The 23,966-nt window shown below is 48.9% G+C and overlaps 4 protein-coding genes across 4 annotated transcripts; 2 read left to right on the top strand and 2 right to left on the bottom strand.

The window, feature by feature from the left end:
- The first annotated feature begins 6,374 nt into the window (after positions 1-6,374).
- On the top strand, positions 6,375-6,804 carry PHYSODRAFT_287122 (hypothetical protein). The gene has a single exon (XM_009535261.1). The coding sequence runs from the start codon at positions 6,554-6,556 to the stop codon at positions 6,776-6,778; it is 225 nt and encodes a 74-aa protein (XP_009533556.1). The 5' UTR covers positions 6,375-6,553; the 3' UTR covers positions 6,779-6,804.
- A 3,701-nt stretch (positions 6,805-10,505) lies between these two features.
- PHYSODRAFT_405339 (hypothetical protein) lies at positions 10,506-10,874 on the bottom strand (the record flags this gene model as incomplete). The annotated part of the gene is made up of 2 exons (XM_009535262.1): positions 10,506-10,691; positions 10,746-10,874. Coding segments are annotated over 2 exons (315 nt in total), but the record flags the coding sequence as incomplete, so codon positions are not given.
- A 5,746-nt stretch (positions 10,875-16,620) lies between these two features.
- Positions 16,621-17,248, bottom strand: PHYSODRAFT_337585 (hypothetical protein; the record flags this gene model as incomplete). Its single annotated transcript, XM_009535263.1, has 3 exons — positions 16,621-16,788; positions 16,823-17,120; positions 17,184-17,248. 3 exons carry the CDS (start codon positions 17,246-17,248, stop codon positions 16,621-16,623), a joined length of 531 nt encoding a protein of 176 aa, XP_009533558.1.
- A 743-nt stretch (positions 17,249-17,991) lies between these two features.
- On the top strand, positions 17,992-18,689 carry PHYSODRAFT_287123 (hypothetical protein). Its single transcript, XM_009535264.1, is given in 3 exon segments — positions 17,992-18,031; positions 18,049-18,307; positions 18,415-18,689. 3 exon segments carry the CDS (start codon positions 18,017-18,019, stop codon positions 18,441-18,443), a joined length of 303 nt encoding a protein of 100 aa, XP_009533559.1. The 5' UTR covers positions 17,992-18,016; the 3' UTR covers positions 18,444-18,689.
- The last annotated feature ends 5,277 nt before the right edge of the window (positions 18,690-23,966 follow it).

The following is a 23,966-nucleotide window of genomic DNA, read 5'->3' on the forward strand; positions in this document are numbered from 1 at the left end:
AGATTGCTAATAAAACCCTCCAAGCCGACAACTCTAAAGTTTCAAAAGTTTTGTGTTTTTAATAGACAGAAACATATGTTAGTTTCAATCTAAAATATGATATAGAAACTAGTTTGTATACGAAAATGTTATGCTATAAAATTCTGTTTTGTTACTTTTTTAAAAAAAAGCAGAACTTTATAGTGTCCGTGTTTAACAATCATGGCTACTAAAGTTAATTCCTTTCAAAAATATGAATATGTTTTCACGATATTTTATTATGACTGGGTTTTTCCTACTACAAGTTAATTTGAATTGGATTGCCCATGTACCCAGGGCTCGTACACGATACCTCCGTTAAACTAGAGGCGAAGCTTTGGTCTGGGAGGACAGTGTATAATTCCTTTGTGTGCAAACGTGGGGTAGGCAAGAGTAATGTAAAATGAAAATTGGTGGCAAGTTTTCAAACCCTGGTGTAGCGCCTTCCTGGCAAAAAATGGGAAGTTGCCGTGCAAAAGACACGAAAGAAGTTAATGGCGCGCCTTTGGCCCCGGCCGAGCGCGTTGACGTCATGCATTCCAGCTATACACATTTACACAAGAAGGATTCATGGGGTTTAGAGCGGGGCCAAAACGAAGCCAAAACCATTGGCGCGAACAGACGCAGGAAAAAGAGCAATCCGTTAGTTGTTATTTCAATAATTTTGAGTAAATGTTAGTTTTTAAGGAGAAAATGCAGCTATCCTATTAATGATTTTCCGAATAAATTTCATCAATTCAAGAACTGCTCACTACAGTGTGTGGTACACACTACGGATACAGTCGACATTCTGGGAACAACAAGCCACGAAATGTACAAACTTTGTGATGTTACGGTAGCCATAATCTGTGGACTATGGACTCAGGCGAAATTTGCCAATTAAAGTTGGGGGGAGGGGGGGCTCCCGGCCGCTGAAATAAAATTGGTTAGGCTGTTCAGCCAGCTAAAGCTGTCCTCCCAGTATAAGACGTAGATATGCTATTGCCGCTAGCAAATACTTTGTACTCTAAAATAGACCTCTAAAATAGACCACGCCTGTCTCTTACTATGAGTGGACACGAGATAGGCGAGGGCTGTTTTAGCTTTGTGCTTTGGTGAAGGCCGCTTTTAGCCAGAAACTCGGTTTGGCCCGTCTAGAATGGCATTTCTGCGTTTCCAAGCCGCAGAAAAACGTTTTGGTCGGGAAAACAGAGCCCCAAGCTTGCATGGTAGACCAGTATTGTGCTTTGCAGTTATTTTGCCGACCATTTTAGACGCTAAATATGGCAAAGCCTGCTCCTAAATATGTGTGAAAGAAGATACACGACCTGCTAAAATTATGCATAAATCCACCTCCTCATATATATATCGACTTGGGAGGGCCTGTCAGCAGCCATGCATTGGCCCAGTACACCACCGTCCATGATACCCAGCACATCCACCCTCTTATGCATAATTGCCGTGTGTGTAGGTGCTTGTGGGTAAAAACCGACAGAATTGCAGCTGCACAGCCACAATTGCACTTTCAAAAGTGCAATTGTGGCGCTTTTAGCGTAGTTCTAGGCCTCCACCCATTTATGCACCTCGATTTATCGTAAATCTAGCAGGTGGTCGCTATAAATACAGCAAATCTCGCCTCATATTGCCAAAATCATTCCAAAGCACAATAGTGGCGATATATATATGTAAATCAGACCTAGGTCTTAATTAAGAGCTGGCTGGATTAAAATCGAGATTATTGACGAGATAATAAGCATGCGTTGGCCAAAATATTTGCAAACGGCAATATGTGTAATACATCATTATGCGCTTTCTGGATGGTATCCAGGAAGTGTACCCCAAGTGGTCTCGCAACATCTCGAACCCAGAGTACATGTACTTATGCATCCGCAAGTTCCTTGGGCAGGAATACGAGACGCACGTGATATCCATGAGGAAGATAGAGTTCTACGGTAACGTTGACGCGACAATGGATCACCTTCTCGCGCCCCGTTTGGAGTCGTTTGACATAGTTGCAAATACCTTAAAATACTATTGAGTTTGTTAGGAGGACGACCGGACGACGCTCAGGGCTACGTAAAATTTGCAATAGTAAAGATGAATATCTAGATGCCTGGAACTACGGGGAGGACAAGTGTCCAGCTTCGTTCAGCACCTTGGCCAGGTGGACGGGCCAGGTCACACGTGACCTTGTGATGAACTGGATTGATCGGGGAACGCAGCGGGCAGCACAGCATCCGGTTTAGACCCGCACTGGTACGCTAGCGCTGTCTCGGAGCCGCTGCGAACGTAAACCAGCGGAGGGAATTCGTCGCGGCGTCTTCCAGGACTTCATGCACGTCGACGAACAGCGGGTCCGGGAACTGAGCTGGCAGCGCATCACCTGGTTGCAGCCCCAGCAGCAGACGCGAATCAAACTTGACGTTGCTGTTCGGGGCAGCCACATAATGCGGGACCTGCGCGGGAAGTCTGTCGCCATGGTGCTCGACCCAGTAGGGAGAATATTTTTATCTGTTGCTAATTTACTGGTTCATCTGTTGCGGGCAAATCAGCGGAAAATCTGTTGCCCATGTCGGTTTATCTGTTCCGTGGTGTAGGGGACGAAAGCAACAGGTTTTCGGTACGGAAATCCTGCGACAGATTACATGTCGAGTTGACTCGGTATCTGTTGCCTTTGTTGTGCTTATGCATCGAGTAAGAGCACCCCGCTATTGCTCAGGAAGGTGATGCATGAACTTGTGGTATTCCATTTCGGGGACTATGGCGAGCTCAGCGGTCTGCTACGGATTTATTCTGCGATAGTCATTCCTTAACTTTGCAAGCAGCTTGAGTTATTGTTGCATGCAGATGATAGCTTACCGTTCCCCTTAGAGGCCAATGAGGACTGTGACTTCTGGCGCAGGCGTGCTACGACATCAGCAGCACAGGTATGGCAAGTCAACGTCGCTACGGGTGCGCTCTTGACGTCCAAGCCTATCGCGAAGAGTGTGTGACCTGTTTTAAAGCGCATGAGGTGCTACTGGACCAATTGGTGCCAGGGATGAGTTACAGCTTCTTCAGTGTTTCCAAGGATTTAACAGCAGACCACGCGCTTACGGGTCGATCCACGAGGTGAAGGATCACTGCGATGAGCGTCACGTTGTCCTCCTAGTCATTGTGTGAGTCATAACGATCAGAGCGGTCATAACGACCCCCATAGCCATCATCACAGGAAGAACGGCCTTGGTCGTAAGAGCGGTAGCCCTGAGGGTCGAATTTGTCATAGCCATAGCCCCAATTGTAGTAATGAGAGCCGTTGTGTCCGTGGTAGCCCCGATCGCGCGCGTACTTAAGTATGCGTGAAGTCATCGGACGGAGGTGTCGACTCACGTCCGCTGGGTAGTACTATGTAGTGCACGTGGCCACTGATAGTGACATTAACGGAACAATGCATTAACACGAGCATCCGTCGGCCACGCCGACAACAGCTTCGGAGCTGCGAGTGGCTACAGTACCGTAGATGTCACCGCTGCCCTTCGTCTAAGTTACGGGGTTGCACGATGTAGTTCACTCCAGTCTGCGGGACTTTAGGATCTGCTCTCGTCATCCACTGTCGCTCTCGATCTCCATACTCTCTTTATCCGCATAGATTTTTGTTTGAGCTAAAACTCATATTACAGCGCCAAACGGTTGAGTACGCTTGCTACTGGACTGCAGGCAGCATCCAGGAGACCGGCTCCATGATCACTAGGTTCGATGAGGAAGCGAAGTACGACTTGTACTACCGAGTACTTCGGAGTGTTTGGAGCGTGGGCACAACAGACTATGGCGACTCGTACTCATGGACTGGACTTCCTCCGGGTGCTTCCTGAGGTAGTAGAGTGCAAAGCTACCCCCTCGTGCGAAGAGCGTGGGCACTAGACAGTGAGTCCTTCAGTACTATGTATTCGCGACGTGTACAAGCTCGCACAGGGGCAAATGCCTTGGCGGCTACATAACAACGAGCGAAGAAGAGCTATTGGAGACCACGCAACTATTATTTATCTTAGTCACATGCACAGGTAAGCAAGCTCATCTCGCGTTCTTGTGTACAGGTGAACGTGGCCCAACCATCTAAATCAAGATCCAGCGCAATCCAAACTTGGCCTAGTCCGAGGCGGATCACAAGTCCGCGCCCGAAGAGGGGTTGCCTGCACCAGAGCAACAGTAATTCGAGTAAGATGCAGTGCATGTAGAGCGAGGCGCAATAGATCCGATGCCTGAAGACGTTGAGGTGATGCGGGACTGTACAGGAGCCGACGCCAGACGCGGAAAATGTGCAGCGTAGCATCTTTTGGAGCTGGAGGACGGTGTTATGACCTTCAAGTAATAAATCTACTGCTATGACCATCCTACTTTCACATAGCCTTCGCGAAATTCATGCGAGTCCTTTAAAAGAATCCTATCAAGCATCGACCGCCTTCGGATAAATAGCAGGGGTGCTCTTACTCGATGCATAAGCACAACAAGTACTCACATAGGCAACAGATATACCGAGTCAACTCGACATGTAATCTGTTGCAGGATTTCCGTACCGAAAACCTGTTGCTTTCGTCCCCTACACCACGCAACAGATAAACCGACTCGGGCAACAGATTTTCCGCTGATTTGCCCGCAACAGATGAACCAGTAAATTAGCAACAGATAATAATTACTCCCCGACCCGGTAGAACTTGTAGCTGGCGTTCGTCAGTCCCTCATCCACGGCCACAGGATCGTGTGGCTGCTATCCTCTCTGTCTTCTGCAATGCTCTCGGCCCACGCAAGTGACGTTATATTGAAGGCTCCCCCGAGGTTGAGCCAACTACATATACCGCTGGACAACGATAAAGCTAATGGTCTTCCTGGCACAACGGGTTTAACTATTAGGTTTTATTTTAAACTTAAGTATAGTCAAACCTGTCAACCTGCAAAAAGTGTCAATAGGTTTTACTGCGTATGGTGGTCAATTGGCCGAACAGTCTAAGGCGGGGAGTCACTGAATTTCAAATCGATTTCAGGTCGCAGAGAGAAAAAAAATTGGGGACCCGGGCAATGAGGCCCAGAGATTCGCAGTTCTCGACGAAAAGAAGAAAAGTGTGGAAGAAGGAGATGCAGAGGCGAGCGCTCCTGCAGAGCTTCAGGGTTAAAAGTTAGGCATGGATGTTGCCCACGAAGAAAAAAAAAGAAACGCGAAGCAGGCGCACACTCGATGTCTGGGAAGCACCAGGGTTGAGCTAGGGGACTTACGTAAAGGAAGTAGTGACTCGTCAACAAGGTCAAATACCAAGCACACAGCTGCATTTATTGACTTGATCAACTTCAGAACGATTGACCCATGGTTGCCTTGATTTTGGTTCTTATGCAGATCAGGTCCAGGATTTGAACATGCTGATTGTGAGACCGAATCAAAAGACCTGAACCAAACAGCCACAGCTTTGGATCATGGCATGACTGGGTTCCTTAGCGCGTGCTCCGCTCGGCTTCCTACTCTAGCAACAGTTCGTGGTGCTGTATCTACGTGAAAGGGTGTGCATTTTGGCCGGTTACCTTGGCTCGATAGGTATTTTGGCAGTAGATCGTGTTCAAAAGCATTGTATTCACTGCTTACATGGACTATCACCTACTACACTGTATCGGATAGGTAGAACGAGTCGCCGCAGCAGTCGAACATGCCTCCCTTTCCTACTTCTCTTGACAGCAAGATTCATTATCTGCAATAGCACACGCTGTTCATGTTTCTAGTGGTGCTCAAAGTCCAATGCAGTTGCTGCAGTGCGTGCATTGTATCCCATTCGCGACTGGTGTTTTTTTAGTCAAAGCAGTGCACACCTGGTTTGGTTTCCGTTCACACTCTCAGCATCAACTCTCCACTGTTGGCAATTAGCACATATCTTGTAAAATTAGTTTACCAACAAGTAGAAGGTACATGTACTTTAGAATTATGTAGCCTAGCTACGGCATGTGATCGACATGTTTCACTCCTGCTTGACTAGGAGAAATATATAGCGTTTCAGCTCGTAGCGAGGTGCCACAGCCGCAGCACGGCAACAAACTCTCCAAAGCGAAGACGTTGCACTGCGACCAACCTTACCAGCAGACGGAGTAGCAGACGGAGTAGCAGCAGCAGCAGCAGCGCGGCGACAGGACGTCCGACGCAGCCTCTTCCACTGTGCGCCCACCTCGTCGGGCTCCGCATCCTCATGCGTGGATCTCAGGCACCACCTGACGCGCACCTGCGAGCGGGAGCCAAGCTCGCTCACGGTGACAGCCAAAGGTGCGCGTTTCCGCTCGACTCGGAGCCCAACGGCGGTGGCAGCCTGAGCACGTGGCAGGAGTGGCGCACGGCGCAGCGGTCAGCTACGCCGACTTGGACAACAGGGCAGCAACGATGTATCCGGATACCTGCGTGGACTTGACGCGTCACTTTTCGCGTCCTCGCCCACCAAATAGTATAGCTTGCACAGCGCAGTATGGCCCATCGATTCCATAAGCCACTTCCTGGCCGACTACTGCTTGTGCTCTTCTGACGCATCTTGCCCACCTGCTGCCCACTACGATGGTGCTGCTACATCTTCTCGGCCTCTCCCATGGCCTCCTTGCTGCTCTGCTGGTGGTGCTTGCGCTCGCTTACCCTGGAGCTCTTCAAGGCGAGGATCTTGCTCGTCTTCCTCCGTCCGACGCATGCCGTTGCGGTGTTGCAGGGGCAGCGGCCCGGGGTGCTGCAACGGCTCGGTCCGTGGCGATGTGGCTCGGGCATCACCGAGGCGCAGACAGAGGTTAGGAAGCTTGGGTCGTGGTAGGCGCTCGGCTGAGGTTTCAAAGTGAGACTGGTCGTCAAAGCATGGCAAATGTGATCCAATCACAAGTTCAAACTGCATAAGACCCATTTAAAAATCTTCCTGACCCATAAGCCCAAAATATTTTCGCATGGAACAGTCGGTCACAACTTAAAACACGACACCGTCAGCTGTAAGTGCATTATTCTGTCAGGAAACAGCAATAATGTTTCCTATGGTTCGGTATGTAGGGAGTAGCAGCAAATTCGGAAGGTGTCTTCAGAACCAAGCCGCTCCGACAAAAATGTAGTATTCGTGCTACCTAATACGAATTTTGGCCGGATGGCTCCATTTATTGATTTGATTTTAGAGATGTAGCTCACGCCAAAGGTTCGGAGCAGCAAACGGAAATTAGGCACATGGCGAAGATGAAGAAACACGCTTCAAATTGGGTCATGACAGTCGATCTGGTGTGATCGTGGGAATTCCACAGCGGCCAAAGTATCATTTACTTTGACTCCAAGTGCAGTCCCAATCCAACTGCGGATCGATATCGATTTACATGTATTAATAAAGCAAACAGGCATGTTCCTTCCTCTAGTCTTCAAGTATCGTCGATGCAAGCGATGGAGTAGGTATCAACTGTGAAAAACAGCATCAGCCTTACCTCCTTATTTGATCGACAAAGATTGGCCATAAGTTCGAGGGGAAGTATATCAACGGGACGATTCCCATGCTCCAACACTGCCTCTACCATACTAATCACCGTGGGGGATGAATATGCTAATCATTACTCGTAGTTAAGTTGAGTGAACGTGGAATTCTAACAAGTGAGAATGAAATCTTCTAATAGATTGGGAGCCTGGGCCAACTCATTTATTTTTAATAAAATAAGACGTTGCGTCCTTACGGTAAACTTCGTCTGTCGATATATACTTCAAGCTTACTGTGCTGTACTGTAGTCGCATACTCTATAGGAGCCCAAACGGGAGTCTGGCTCGCATTCAGTTGTATTCGCCATACGGACCCGTACTGAAGAGGCAAACGTACAGCAACACCAACGATCTCTGATCTGCCGAGCAGAAGTCAATGCTGCAGTGCCGGCTACTAACTGGTCTAAATTCATGAGCTGGGAGGTTGAGTTTAATGTAAACTTGTTTTTTCGCTATCCATCGCGATACTTCCATTTGTTCTGACAGCACTACAGCAGCGTAGGGCGAGCGAGATAGCCGAGAAGAAGAACGCAAGAGGCAAGTGTTGTTTCCCACGGCAGCTTGGGATTGAGGAGGAGAAAACCTCGTAGGTGACAACCCCCTCTAAGTTAAACTATAGTATACTAGACTCAAGATGCAACGTGAGTCAATCTTACTGCATACTAAAGCACAGTCAATGAATGCAGCAGAGCTCGACCGCCACTATCAACACTGACACTCCTACTTCGAGATCCACAACACCTCATCGCGATACTTGCTTACGAAGCATTGCTGCACTCCATCACAGGCAGCGGCAAAACGTTCAAAAGCCTACGGAGCTTGCAGAACTGTGTAGGTCCAAGCGGCTTCGTAAAAAGGTCAGCAAGCATATCCGTTGTAGGGCAGTATATCACATCAAAGTCACCTCGTTCATAGAGATCCTTGACCTTGTGATACTTCCAATCAACACCCTTGACCTTGAAATTGCCTTTGGTGGACTTGATGACTTTGATCGTGGACTGATTGTCCTGGAACAGCAAAGTTGGACGGCGACGACGGACTTTCAGCTCCTCGCAAAGGTTGTGAGTCCACATAATCATCACCGAGCACTCAGCAGCAGCGATGAACTCAGCACTGCATGTGTCGTCCTGGGCAATGGACTGCTTGTGCATAGGTGCACCCATTCATTTGAAGAACATACCCAGTGATCGATTTCCGGTCATCTTTTTCACTCCCAAGATCAGTATCAGCATAGGCCGCAAAGTGCAAATCTGTAGCCGCTGGTTTGTTCCACACAAGTCCATAGTCACGTGTGCCCTGAAGGTATCGCAACACCCTCTTTGCCATCACAAAATGCTCCTTCGTATACTTATTCAGATACTCCCCGAGCGCTCGCACCGCGTTCGCTATGTCGGGGCGAATACCTTGCACCAAGTACTGAAGGCCTCCTACCAACTCACGATAGGGTATACTCGGATCATTCACTCCAGCTTGATCATTATCAACTGGATTAAGTAGCTTGTGGAGTAGCCACCGGTCGACACGACTCCATACCGAACCGCTTTAACAGCTTATCGATGTTGCCTCTTTGAGAGATCCACAAAGCCTGACCCGGTACGTATGAGATCTCCATGTGCAGCAGATCCGTAACAGGACCTAAGTCCTTGATCTCGAACTGCGCACGCAGCCCTTGCACGACAAGCTCAATGTTCTCATCTGTGCCGGCGATGACCAAACCGTCCACGTACACCGACACAAATATGGGGCTGCCTCCCACTGTCCGTACGTAGAGACCTCCATCCATCTTTAATCGATGGAAGCCACATGACCTCAGGTGCTTGTCGAGCGTCTGGTACCATATCAATGGCGCCTGCTTCAGTCCATACAAGCTTCGCCGCAGCTTACAGACACGATCCGAGCCGTCATCGAAATATCCAGGCATCTCCATATAAATTTCAACATCATCATCGATCGGTCCATTAAGAAAGGCTGTAACAAAGTCCACATGGCGACAAGAGAGTCCATGGTGTAGCACTAGCAGCAGGATAAATTTCAGAGACTCTTGAGATACAATAGGAGCATACGTCTCCCAATAGTCGACTCCGTAGTGCTGCTGACAGCCCTTAATTGTGATCCTGGCTTGGTGACGCACAACGTTGCCATGCGCATCACGCTTCTGCACCAGCACCCACTTGCCAGTCAACACCTTATTGTCTTTGGGCCTCTCCACGAGCTCCCACGTATTGTTCCTCATGAGGTCACCGTACTCCTTCTCTAGGGCCTCGATCCACTTCTCGGCGTCCGGGCCAGAAAGAGCATCGTCCACCGTCTCGGGGTCCATCAATGAGTTGACCGTCTCAATCACCAAACTCATAGGAAGCTCCACTTCATAATCTCGGTAGCGAGAATTCGGCCATCGAGTACGCGTTGAACGCCTAAACGACTCAGCAGAGTCATTCATCTCAATATCATCTTCGCTCCCGCTGTCGCTAATCGCATCAGCAACTTCATCCAAAGAGCTAGCGGGATCACCAAACGCAATTGGTGCTTTATCCTCGAGATCATCAAGATCACCGTCAGCATCAACAAGATCATCGCCCGAAGTAACCTCAACTAGGCCACCTCGCCGTGTAACCTCACCATCCATCCCCCATTCCCCCACCGAAGGTGAGGTTCCTCGCGATTTCGTAGGAAGAGACTCAACCGTAGGTCCGCTGTTAGACGAACGCAGCTCTGGTTCTCCCTCACGATCATTAGCTTCGGTCCACGTCACATGCGGAGTGTTAATTCTACGCTGCAACGGCCGATCTCCTACCGCAGTAGAAGGAGGCACCTCGAACTCACTCAACGGCAACGCAGCAGGCGCACCCGCGCATGCCAGAGAAGATCTGACTTCAGTGTGAGTAGAAGCAGCATCGCCGTCGCAACGGCGGCGCTTAGTAGGACGCTCATGAAGGATTGACGTGTCAGACGTCGTAATAGACGACACAGGTAACCGCACAAATTGTATTACTCCAGGTAGTACTTGGCGTCCATTTTGGTATCTGTTCTTGAGCACACGCTCCACGTAGCTACGCCCAACAGTCCATCCCTCCTGGAACTCCACAGAACGAACTTCCTGTAGATTGCCAGTCACCAGACTCAAGCCCCGATAGCACTCAGAATGCTTGGCGTATCCCATGAACAATCCAGGTTTGCCAGGATTCTCCAGCTTCGACTTGCGCAGCTTCTTCGGTGTGAAGATGTAGACTAGACAACCCCTCGTGCGCAAATGAGACACATCCGGCCGGTCACCGAACCGCCGGAAGTAGGGTGTGCCTCCACCCTCCGCAGTTGTAGCACAAATATTGCCGACATCAACTGAAAATTGAAATGCTTCTCCCCACAAGAGGTCTGGCATATCTGCAGCGGCAGCAGACAGCGTACACAAGCAGCAACATTGTCATTCATTCTTTCCACCAGTCCATTCTCCTCTGGACTGTACGCATTGGTCCACGTGTACTCAATGCATGCTCGTGGAAATAGGCACCCAACTTATTGTTCAGCAGTTCACGTCCTTGATCCGAATTGAACAACTCAATATTATGCCCTTGAGCCAGAAGCCACTTCACATGATTCATCACCACCTCAGAAGCATCCTCCTTTCGCTTCATCAAGAAACCCCAAAGCCAACGCGTGGCCTCGTCCTGCACGATTGGAAGTGCTTATATCCGTCATACGTCACCATGCCCATGTGACACATGTCGGACATCAGCTTTTGGAAAGGCTTCTTAACCCTATTGTGGTTGGTGGTCCTAAAACCCGACGAGTCGTTATCTTTTTGTACGACATACGAGTCATCTGCGCTGCTTTGCAGCTCCAGCATGGCACATCAGTATCGTCACATAGTTTTTCATTCATTCCAGTCGTAACTTGCTGTCTGGCCATTTGCTGCAACGCAGGTAGATTGAGATGATTGAATCGGAGGTGCCAGCGCACAAGCGACGACGCATCATCTCTCCGATTCTGTTGGTTTACAGCTGGAACGCGATAAACAGCGCTAGCCGTAGTCTTCAAGCGGTAGCGACCATGAGACTTTACCAGCAGTCTTCAACGTCCATCCAGCTTTCTCCAGTGCATCAAGCCTCAACAGGTTGTCTGGAGCCGACGGCTTATAGAACATTCGTCTCGTTATCTGTGACCTTGCCATCGTAGCCCTGGAAGACATGCCTCGAGTCGTGCTGCAGTTCTGACAACTGCTCCTGTTGCTTGCAGACGTGCACATCACTCGCTGAATCTAATGCCCATCCAACAGTGTCCTCGCCAGCACTGGACACGGATCCAACTATCAATGCCTCGCGAAGAATGCAACCAACAGCACTGACCTTCCTCTTTTTGTTTTCACCATCGCTGCCAGGCCGCTTCTGCCATCGCTTCCGCTCGGAAATAGCAGTCTGAGTCCCAGCTATCTGGTCATCGGATGAGTCATTATCCCGATTCGGACAGTTCGGGCGAATGTGACCAGCTTCTCCACAGTGATAACAAGTACGTGTCTCTTGTTTACCACTTTTCTTGCCAGCTCGTATACCATCTTTCTGCTTTTTTGCCATGACCAGATCTTTTGCGCTTACTCTTGCCTGGATTTTGCTTTTTCTCCTTCGGTGGTTTAGTTTCCTTACCACACACAGCAATGCCAGCAGGCTTCAGGTCTTCTGTACCCATCTGCTCATCAAGGGCAGACTTAGCGCGCAAGGCATTCATTACCTGCGTGGCTGTCGGCACCGGTCTCCATCACCACGCACTACGTAATGCTTGGAGAACTGCCGGATCACATCTCGATGTGTCCGTGCCACATGCCCAAGAAGGGTCTCCGCACACGCTTGCCATAGTGCAACAACTGGCGTCGCATTGACTCCATTTCTCGCAGCCATTGCTCTATGCTCTTGTCCGCGGAGTACACATGCGAATAGAACTCAGCTCTAACGAAAATATAATTCGAGTGTTCACGCTTTGTATGCTTGTCAAGAAAACGTGTCCACATTGCTTGAGCTGTGTCCTCCTGACAGATCATCTCAGCGGGCAGCAACACCATACAAAATTGCCTCACGAGCAAGATTGTCCTTGGCAGCAAAGCTAGGATCACTCCGGTCAATAGAGCCATCAACCACAGCCCAGTAACTTCTGCTCGGCAGATCAGAGATCGTTGGTGTTGCTGCACGTTTGCCTCTTCAGTACGGGTCCGTATGGCGAATACAACTGAATGCGAGCCAGACTCCCGTCTTTTTGGGGCTCCTATAGAGTATGCGACTACAGTACAGCACAGTAAGCTTGAAGTATATATCGACAGACGAAGTTTACCGTAAGGACGCAACGTCTTATTTTATTAAAAATAAATGAGTTGGCCCAGGCTCCCAATCTATTAGAAGATTTCATTCTCACTTGTTAGAATTCCACGTTCACTCAACTTAACTACGAGTAATGATTAGCATATTCATCCCCCACGGTGATTAGTATGGTAGAGGCAGTGTTGGAGCATGGGAATCGTCCCGTTGATATACTTCCCCTCGAACTTATGGCCAATCTTTGTCGATCAAATAAGGAGGTAAGGCTGATGCTGTTTTTCACAGTTGATACCTACTCCATCGCTTGCATCGACGATACTTGAAGACTAGAGGAAGGAACATGCCTGTTTGCTTTATTAATACATGTAAATCGATATCGATCCGCAGTTGGATTGGGACTGCACTTGGAGTCGAAGTAAATGATACTTTGGCCGCTGTGGAATTCCCACGATCACACCAGATCGACTGTCATGACCCAATTTGAAGCGTGTTTCTTCATCTTCGCCATGTGCCTAATTTCCGTTTGCTGCTCCGAACCTTTGGCGTGAGCTACATCTCTAAAATCAAATCAATAAATGGAGCCATCCGGCCAAAATTCGTATTAGGTAGCACGAATACTACATTTTTGTCGGAGCGGCTTGGTTCTGAAGACACCTTCCGAATTTGCTGCTACTCCCTACATACCGAACCATAGGAAACATTATTGCTGTTTCCTGACAGAATAATGCACTTACAGCTGACGGTGTCGTGTTTTAAGTTGTGACCGACTGTTCCATGCGAAAATATTTTGGGCTTATGGGGTCAATCGTTCTGAAGTTGATCAAGTCAATAAATGCAGCTGTGTGCTTGGTATTTGACCTTGTTGACGAGTCACTACTTCCTTTATGTAAGTCCCCTAGCTCAACCCTGGTGCTTCCCAGACATCGAGTGTGCGCCTGCTTCGCGTTTCTTTTTTTTTTCTTCGTGGGCAACATCCATGCCTAACTTTTAACCCCTCCAGCCCGGCTGCTGCATAATGCTGGATTAGGATTTTCCTTAAACTGCATATATGCACTTTAAGCGATTTTTGACTTGAAGTTTGTATGGGGTGTATTTTCCCTCGCCACATGATATACAAACCTTAAGATTAAATTTTGTCGGGTTTCTGTTCGCGCCTTTCTTTTGCAACATAGGAAAGGACGGACAATTTCTCAAAATATGGGATCTAGCAGGTTCCCCGTACTGCAACTGATTTGCATATAATGCTAGAGGCTTTTGGGACAGTCGAAACGAGTGGTTTAGCAGTTTGCCGCTCGCCGCCTTTTGAAAACGGGCCTCATTCGAGAATTTGCGCGCGCGGGGCACACATCGACAGAGAAGCTGTGCGGGGAAGATCGCGCTTAACTGCTGTGATGATAGCTTGCGGGAGCAAGGCTAGGCACGGGCTGGACGACCACTATTTCTACCTGTGGTCTGGAGGCGACGCAAGCAGCACCAACGGCGTAGACGTATCTGTGGCGATGAATCGTTGGGTGAGTCCAACGCAATTCGTATGGTTGCAATGTTTTATGCTAACTAAAAAATCTCTCAGGCGGTTATATGATCTGTATGCAGTTCTCGACTCGGAACCCATACTACAGAACCAGTTTTTCACCTTCTTCGACTTTGCTACAGCTTCCTTCCCGGATTCGGCCCTGCTTCGGCTTGCGCAGCTAGTGATGCTCGTATCGCTGCCGCCGCCGACGTCAGTCGGATGAACTATGCGGCTGATACTGAGAGTACCCTGCTACTGCGGACGCAACCAAACTGATCATCATTCAAGTGCGGTTTCAGCGCTGGGCGAGTCGGGTAAGTTGAATGTTATCCTGCATGTACGTACTATACTGTGTTGTAAGCTGCATCTTATACTGAACATTTCTCTGAATATGCTGTGCAGGCCCCGTTGATGAAGCTAGCACAAGTTGATAGCAAACAACAACGACTGAGACTGGCGCGATCGACTTCGCTGAAGACATGGAGCCTTGCTGCGCTCCGGATGACGAAAATGATGGATCGCAGCTGGATTAAGTGTGCCAAGAACGTTTGAACACCACCGGGGGCAAAGATGAAGTGTTGGCGAGTAATTCCGTCCAAGTCTGCGCGGAGTGTCAACGAGGCGGAAAGACTTCTTATTTCACAAGATGGTTGGGTATGGTCAACGGAAATGAAGCTATACCGTTTAGCCTCTAAGTAACAGCGTATATCCACACTGAAAAACAATGTAATTTATCCTAGCATTCCATGAGTCGACTTAGTTCCTACAGCATACGTTCTTAGGCGAAGGGATTCCCGGTCGCGCCATGCTCGGGTAGCATGGCAGCTAGTGTTTTCACCTTGACAAAGTACCAAGTGCTAAAACGTAAAAGTCGCCTATGTGTTCATGACGGGTTGCAGGCGGGCATGACAAAGTGCGGCTGAAGACGTCTGGTCTTCTCTTCATGACGGCCCAGCGCCATGTACGAGATGCGGCTACGACCTATTGAGACGTGGCCCAAGTGATGCCTACATGATAAACTGATTGAAGGCAACACCATCCGAGCACAACGACGGTAGAGCTTTGCCTGACACTCCACGGATCTCTGCGTCGAGCAAAAGTTGTCGCACATTGCCAAAGTAATTAAGCTGCATATTATCCTGGTGTTAGGCTGTATAAAGACAGGATAATGCTGATTCCATGCGTGTTGTTTTTCAGTAAGCACTCTGTTTACCACTGTAGTGCAGCTTCAATCGCCTGTTTTCGCGCACGCCGATCTCAACCTGCATCATGTTCGTGCAGGCCGATCTTGACTTGCATCCTTCGACCTCAGTTTATGAGCAGTGTCTTGCTGCTAAACGTGTGTTCAAGCAGCTGTTGATGCTGGATGCTTGCTTCAATAGAAAATTGTATACAACAAAAAACGCTCAGAGGCGTATCCTTTGATCGCGTTACCAGCCCAATGTGATCGCGTTACCAGCTAGGGGTGACACCCCAACTCCGTATATGATAAAATGTATAGGAAGTTTGATTTTCCAAATTTTAGAAAACGAGAACAAGGTGCACCGGTGGGCGCATGTTCTGTTCAGCCACTGCCCTGTCCATTTCCTTGGTAACCGGTATTATGCAGCTTAGCTCTGTGACTTTGGCTAACAACATGCAGTATACGGCAGTTTTAGCACCGCTCTACACACTTTTGCAAATCTCAGCCTTTCGCTTGCCGCTAACCCGATCCCTTTATATACAAACGTCAAGTCTAATTATGCTGCATACTGCATATGAAAAAAGTTTTGAGGCTCCGGTCTGGAGGGGTTAACCCTGAAGCTCTGCAGGAGCGCTCACCTCTGCATCTCCTTCTTCCACACTTTTCTTCTTTTCGTCGAGAACTGCGAATCTCTGGGCCTCATTGCCCGGGTCCCCAATTTTTTTTCTCTCTGCGACCTGAAATCGATTTGAAATTCAGTGACTCCCCGCCTTAGACTGCTCGGCCAATTGGCCACCATACGCAGTAAAACCTATTGACACTTTTTGCAGGTTGACAGGTTTGACTATACTTAAGTTTAAAATAAAACCTAATAATTAAACCCGTTGTGCCAGGAAGACCATTAGCTTTATCGTTGTCCAGCGGTATATGTAGTTGGCTCAACCTCGGGGGGGCCTTCAATATAACGTCACTTGCGTGGGCCGAGAGCATTGCAGAAGACAGAGAAGATAGCAACCACACGATCCTGTCGTACGGCCAAGTTGCGACACCAGCAGACTTGGTTGCAGATGCACGGGGGTGGCTGTCGCTGCGACTGCCCGCACTGGCACGCTAACGCTGTCTTGGAGACGCTGTGACGTTAAACCGGCGCAGGAAATTCATCGCGAGCGTCCGCCAGGACTTCGTGCAGGTCGACAACCAGCGGGTCTGGGAACTGAGCAGGCAGCGCGTCACCTGGTTGCAACCCCAACAACAAGCGCGAATCAAACTCGAGGTTGCTGTTCGGGGGAAGCCACAGGACGCGGGTCTTGCACGGGGAGTCTGTCGCCACGGTGCTCGACCCGATAGAGCTTGTAGCTGGCGGTCGCCAACCCTTTGTCCAAGGCCACACAAAGGATGTACGCCACGCCCGGAAATGTGGCCCACTCGTTGGCCTTCCAGTCTAGCTGACCAGGCTCGTTCCCCCAGTGGCGCGTGAAGCCAACCTCCACTTTGAGCGTGTGCCAGCCCACCCACTCCATCCCAGCAGGCAGCGCTCCTCCCGCACCAAAGTGCTCGCGTTCGCGCGATGGCAGCTCCACGATGAAGATTTCTCGGTCGATCCACTCCATGTGGCTCGACTTGAGCTCCTGTCCATCGCTCCCCAGATAAGCGATCCACTCGGCTTCCGTGGCTTTGCACGCTGGGACGGCTTGGCCTCACGAGGTCTGCATCACTTGGTCCCAGTCCAGCTCCGTAGTATTCCTGTTTATCATGGCGACGGCCATTGTTCCTTAGCCAAGGATTTCGTTGTAGTCGTTAGGTATAATGGTCGATATCTTTCACTCAAGTATATTTGCCGAAACACATTTTTTTGGATCGATAACCATAACCAAAACTAAACTAGCAATGTTTCGCCAAAGCCTAAAAACGAAGTATAAGCTGCTGGCGCTCGGGCAGCCCGAGGCAGCGCGGGTGCTGCGGTGAGTAAACAAAACCTTTGATATATTCGCTTCGAGCCCCATCAAGCGATCCGACCTGCTACGGTCAACCGATTTCTAGTCTTGGTCGGCCGTGATATCCATTTAAGACGCTTTCTAAATCGAATATCACTGTCGAGCCCTTACAGTTCGACCCTCTGGTTTGTTGTTCTTCCGCGTTTCTCCTGCGAACAGCCCCAATTTGTACCTGGACAACTCGCGTGCTGAAGCTAGTGGAATCGGGTCAGCTTTCCAAATATCCTATCGAGCGGCCATCTGCTAATGAAGCTTATGATTGAATGTGTCCCTGTAAACGACCCTGCTCGCGGGCTAAAAGCCAATCTTGGTTTTTTGGGGTAGTATCATCGTCGTCTCCGTTGCGACTACACCTTTGCTAATCCAAGTTGGCAGCAGTGTAAAGCAAAACGGTGTGAAGTAACTTAAGTAACATCCAAAAATCGGAAAATAATTTCTGAAATTAGTATTTAGAGCAATGTGGATTTAGTGCAGAGCAAACTCAAATCACTGGTCAGTAACAGACTGTCTCCGCCAGCAACATGCCCCAAGAGCCGAAGCATGGGCTTGCGGCCCGCACGCGTGTGCTCGATGCACACCGAGAAGGGCGTGACTGGGTGCTGGTTGCCGACTGCAACGGCATCCCTCCCACTACTGCCCGCAACATCGTCCAGCGCCAAGCCGCTGATGTCAAGAAGAGAGGCGGCGCGCGGGCGGCGTGCACAAAGTGTACTCCAGAAATGGAGGAAGCTCTCGTGGGCTACCTGGAAGACAACTGCCAGTACACACTCGTGCAGATGCAGGAAATGCTTGCGTTCGACTTCAGGGTGCACATCAGCACTTCGTTGATCAGTAAGAAGCTTTGCGATAAGCTTTACACTGTTAAGCAGGTACGCCTTCAAGTTATTATGCTATCACTTTTACCATCTCTACTGTACTAAGTATGTTCCCTGTGATAGGTTCGCGTAGAGCCCGAGACCTGCAATAATGCTGTAAATATCGAGAAGAGGAGGGTGTTTGGTGAAGCGTTGCTGAAGCATGAGCGGAACGGTGCTTTTATCGTGTATTATGACGAGACCAACTACTACTGTACAACCTGTACTGTAAGCGGACGCAAGGTCTGTCGCCGCTGCTATTCGTAGCGAGCTCATGGAGTATGGAACGTAGATGTTTGCTGTGGACTAAATCCACATTGGTCTGTACTAATCCTCGAAAATAACTTTTTGAAAAAAATATTTTTCGTATTTACGGGACTCTCGTTTAAGGCCCGGACATTTCAAGGGACATTTTTCAAGTGCGCTGCCTCTAGTAAAGGGGGCAAAATGCGCACACAGATAAATCAGTCCAATTTACGAGCCGAGATGCAGCAACACTCGAGACTACATAATACAATATTAACCAATGAAATTGCTACATTTGATTTGTCGTCAAACTGTCTTACTAATGCTCGACACAAGTGATTCATGCTCTTTCGTAAGACGATACTTAGCCCCACAATGCCTATCATAAGACAAAGCGTCTTACGTTTTCCGATCAACGCGTTTTGACTACATCTTGGTTTTTGTATACCAGTGGCTACATTGCATATTGTCTGTCAAAACATAAGACAGTTTGTCGGACACTAGTTTGCGCCATACAATTGGCCAAAAGTGTTCAGGTAACAGCGGCATCGTTGCCGCGGACGCGGTGGCAACGTTGAGCGCCGAAACGATGCAGTTGCATGGTGCGGTAGGGTAAGTAGCCTCTTGTTCACACACGAAGCGATGTGCCTGTAGTTGGCCGCTGGCAGCAAGCTTAAATATCGGCATAATGACTGCACGAACGCGTGCATGCAGTCCGTGGAGCTGTTCCACTCAGAGGTGCAGCCGTTGTAGGGCACGGAGTTACGAAGAAGTTGGCAAACGTAAACTAAGAGGGACAAATAGCTCGTAACGGTACTACATGTACATTTTAATGTAGTAAATTTTATGCTTGAGCGTACATCATAGTAGTTGTGAAGGCGTGGCAGCCAGGGAACGGTGTTGCCAGTGGGCTTCCCGAGATCTTTCAACCCCCTCTTACCTAATCATTACAGTCCAGCAACAAAATGCAACCACGTACTCTGCAACGGCGATAATACCTAGATTTTATACCTACGACGCTGAGGTGCGGAGGAGCTCCACACTGCTGCGCGGGCGCTCGGCGCGCGCCATATCGCTGCTGGGCTCGACCTTCGGCATCGGCGAGTTACTCGGTATCTCCTGCAACTAAGCCACTGCCTGCAGCCATGCTTTTTGTCGATGCTACAGCGTAGACTGGTTTGCGTATGCGCGCTCTATCCGAATCTCCATCTTCTATGTAGTGTTAGTACTTTACTGTAGAAAGGAGAGTTGGCGTGGTGGGGTGAACGACTGTTGTCGTTCACCAGTAAAGCGAAGAAACATTGCTCCACTACGGGAACAAACGGTCGCATGATAACTGTGCTATGATGTCCTTACATTCCATTCCTGGCAAGTATATTTAAATCTTCTAGCAGGAGGTTAGTGCATGGCGTCAGGATCAAAAGCCCGGACATTTCAAGGGACATTTTTCAAGTGCGCTGCCTCTAGTAAAGGGGGCAAAATGTGCACACAGATAAATCAGTCCAATTTACGAGCCGAGATGCAGCAACACTCGAGACTACATAATACAATATTAACCAATGAAATTGCTACATTTGATTTGTCGTCAAACTGTCTTACTAATGCTCGACACAAGTGATTCATGCTCTTTCGTAAGACGATACTTAGCCCCACAATGCCTATCATAAGACAAAGCGTCTTACGTTTTCCGATCAACGCGTTTTGACTACATCTTGGTTTTTGTATACCAGTGGCTACATTGCATATTGTCTGTCAAAACATAAGACAGTTTGTCGGACACTAGTTTGCGCCATACAATTGGCCAAAAGTGTTCAGGTCACAGCGGCATCGTTGCCGCGGACGCGGTGGCAACGTTGAGCGCCGAAACGATGCAGTTGCATGGTGCGGTAGGGTAAGTAGCCTCTTGTTCACACACGAAGCGATGTGCCTGTAGTTGGCCGCTGGCATCAAGCTTAAATATCGGCATAATGACTGCACGAACGCGTGCATGCAGTCCGTGGAGCTGTTCCACTCAGAGGTGCAGCCGTTGTAGGGCACGGAGTTACGACGAAGTTGGCAAACGTAAACTAAGAGGGACAAATAGCTCGTAACGGTACTACATGTACATTTTAATGTAGTAAATTTTATGCTTGAGCGTACATCATAGTAGTTGTGAAGGCGTGGCAGCCAGGGAACGGTGTTGCCAGTGGGCTTCCCGAGATCTTTCAACCCCCTCTTACCTAATCATTACAGTCCAGCAACAAAATGCAACCACGTACTCTGCAACGGCGATAATACCTAGATATTGTACCTACGACGCTGAGGTGCGGAGGAGCTCCACACTGCTGCGCGGGCGCTCGGCGCGCGCCATATCGCTGCTGGGCTCGACCTTCGGCATCGGCGAGTTACTCGGTATCTCCTGCAACTAAGCCACTGCCTGCAGCCATGCTTTTTGTCGATGCTACAGCGTAGACTGGTTTGCGTATGCGCGCTCTATCCGAATCTCCATCTTCTATGTAGTGTTAGTACTTTACTGTAGAAAGGAGAGTTGGCGTGGTGGGGTGAACGACTGTTGTCGTTCACCAGTAAAGCGAAGAAACATTGCTCCACTACGGGAACAAACGGTCGCATGATAACTGTGCTATGATGTCCTTACATTCCATTCCTGGCAAGTATATTTAAATCTTCTAGCAGGAGGTTAGTGCATGGCGTCAGGATCAAAGGCCCGGACATTTCAAGGGACATTTTTCAAGTGCGCTGCCTCTAGTAAAGGGGGCAAAATGTGCACACAGATAAATCAGTCCAATTTACGAGCCGAGATGCAGCAACACTCGAGACTACATAATACAATATTAACCAATGAAATTGCTACATTTGATTTGTCGTCAAACTGTCTTACTAATGCTCGACACAAGTGATTCATGCTCTTTCGTAAGACGATACTTAGCCCCACAATGCCTATCATAAGACAAAGCGTCTTACGTTTTCCGATCAACGCGTTTTGACTACATCTTGGTTTTTGTATACCAGTGGCTACATTGCATATTGTCTGTCAAAACATAAGACAGTTTGTCGGACACTAGTTTGCGCCATACAATTGGCCAAAAGTGTTCAGGTCACAGCGGCATCGTTGGTGCGGACGCGGTGGCAACGTTGAGCGCCGAAACGATGCAGTTGCATGGTGCGGTAGGGTAAGTAGCCTCTTGTTCACACACGAAGCGATGTGCCTGTAGTTGGCCGCTGGCAGCAAGCTTAAATATCGGCATAATGACTGCACGAACGCGTGCATGCAGTCCGTGGAGCTGTTCCACTCAGAGGTGCAGCCGTTGTAGGGCACGGAGTTACGACGAAGTTGGCAAACGTAAACTAAGAGGGACAAATACCTCGTAACGGTACTACATGTACATTTTAATGTAGTAAATTTTATGCTTGAGCGTACATCATAGTAGTTGTGAAGGCGAGGCAGCCAGGGAACGGTGTTGCCAGTGGGCTTCCCGAGATCCTCCGACCCCCTCTTACCTAATCATTACAGTCCAGCAACAAAATGCAACCACGTACTCTGCAACGGCGATAACACCTAGATATTGTACCTACGACGCTGAGGTGCGGAGGAGCTCCACACTGCTGCGCGGGCGCTCGGCGCGCGCCATATCGCTGCTGGGCTCGACCTTCGGCATCGGCGAGTTACTCGGTATCTCCTGCAACTAAGCCACTGCCTGCAGCCATGCTTTTTGTCGATGCTACAGCGTAGACTGGTTTGCGTATGCGCGCTCTATCCGAATCTCCATCTTCTATGTAGTGTTAGTACTTTACTGTAGAAAGGAGAGTTGGCGTGGTGGGGTGAACGACAACAGTCGTTCACCAGTAAAGCGAAGAAACATTGCTCCACTACGGGAACAAACGGTCGCATGATAACTGTGCTATGATGTCCTTACATTCCATTCCTGGCAAGTATATTTAAATCTTCTAGCAGGAGGTTAGTGCATGGCGTCAGGATCAAAAGCCCGGACATTTCAAGGGACATTTTTCAAGTGCGCTGCCTCTAGTAAAGGGGGCAAAATGTGCACACAGATAAATCAGTCCAATTTACGAGCCGAGATGCAGCAACACTCGAGACTACATAATACAATATTAACCAATGAAATTGCTACATTTGATTTGTCGTCAAACTGTCTTACTAATGCTCGACACAAGTGATTCATGCTCTTTCGTAAGACGATACTTAGCCCCACAATGCCTATCATAAGACAAAGCGTCTTACGTTTTCCGATCAACGCGTTTTGACTACATCTTGGTTTTTGTATACCAGTGGCTACATTGCATATTGTCTGTCAAAACATAAGACAGTTTGTCGGACACTAGTTTGCGCCATACAATTGGCCAAAAGTGTTCAGGTCACAGCGGCATCGTTGCCGCGGACGCGGTGGCAACGTTGAGCGCCGAAACGATGCAGTTGCATGGTGCGGTAGGGTAAGTAGCCTCTTGTTCACACACGAAGCGATGTGCCTGTAGTTGGCCGCTGGCAGCAAGCTTAAATATCGGCATAATGACTGCACGAACGCGTGCATGCAGTCCGTGGAGCTGTTCCACTCAGAGGTGCAGCCGTTGTAGGGCACGGAGTTACGACGAAGTTGGCAAACGTAAACTAAGAGGGACAAATAGCTCGTAACGGTACTACATGTACATTTTAATGTAGTAAATTTTATGCTTGAGCGTACATCATAGTAGTTGTGAAGGCGTGGCAGCCAGGGAACGGTGTTGCCAGTGGGCTTCCCGAGATCTTTCAACCCCCTCTTACCTAATCATTACAGTCCAGCAACAAAATGCAACCACGTACTCTGCAACGGCGATAACACCTAGATATTGTACCTACGACGCTGAGGTGCGGAGGAGCTCCACACTGCTGCGCGGGCGCTCGGCGCGCGCCATATCGCTGCTGGGCTCGACCTTCGGCATCGGCGAGTTACTCGGTATCTCCTGCAACTAAGCCACTGCCTGCAGCCATGCTTTTTGTCGATGCTACAGCGTAGACTGGTTTGCGTATGCGCGCTCTATCCGAATCTCCATCTTCTATGTAGTGTTAGTACTTTACTGTAGAAAGGAGAGTTGGCGTGGTGGGGTGAACGACAACAGTCGTTCACCAGTAAAGCGAAGAAACATTGCTCCACTACGGGAACAAACGGTCGCATGATAACTGTGCTATGATGTCCTTACATTTCATTCCTGGCAAGTATATTTAAATCTTCTAGCAGGAGGTTAGTGCATGGCGTCAGGATCAAAAGCCCGGACATTTTTCAAGTGCGCTGCCTCTAGTAAAGGGGGCAAAATGACCACACAGATAAATCAGTCCAATTTACGAGCCGAGATGCAGCAACACTCGAGACTACATAATACAATATAACCAATGAAAT

This window comes from Phytophthora sojae (assembly GCF_000149755.1).
Source record: "Phytophthora sojae unplaced genomic scaffold PHYSOscaffold_8, whole genome shotgun sequence".
Taxonomy (NCBI): domain Eukaryota; phylum Oomycota; class Peronosporomycetes; order Peronosporales; family Peronosporaceae; genus Phytophthora; species Phytophthora sojae.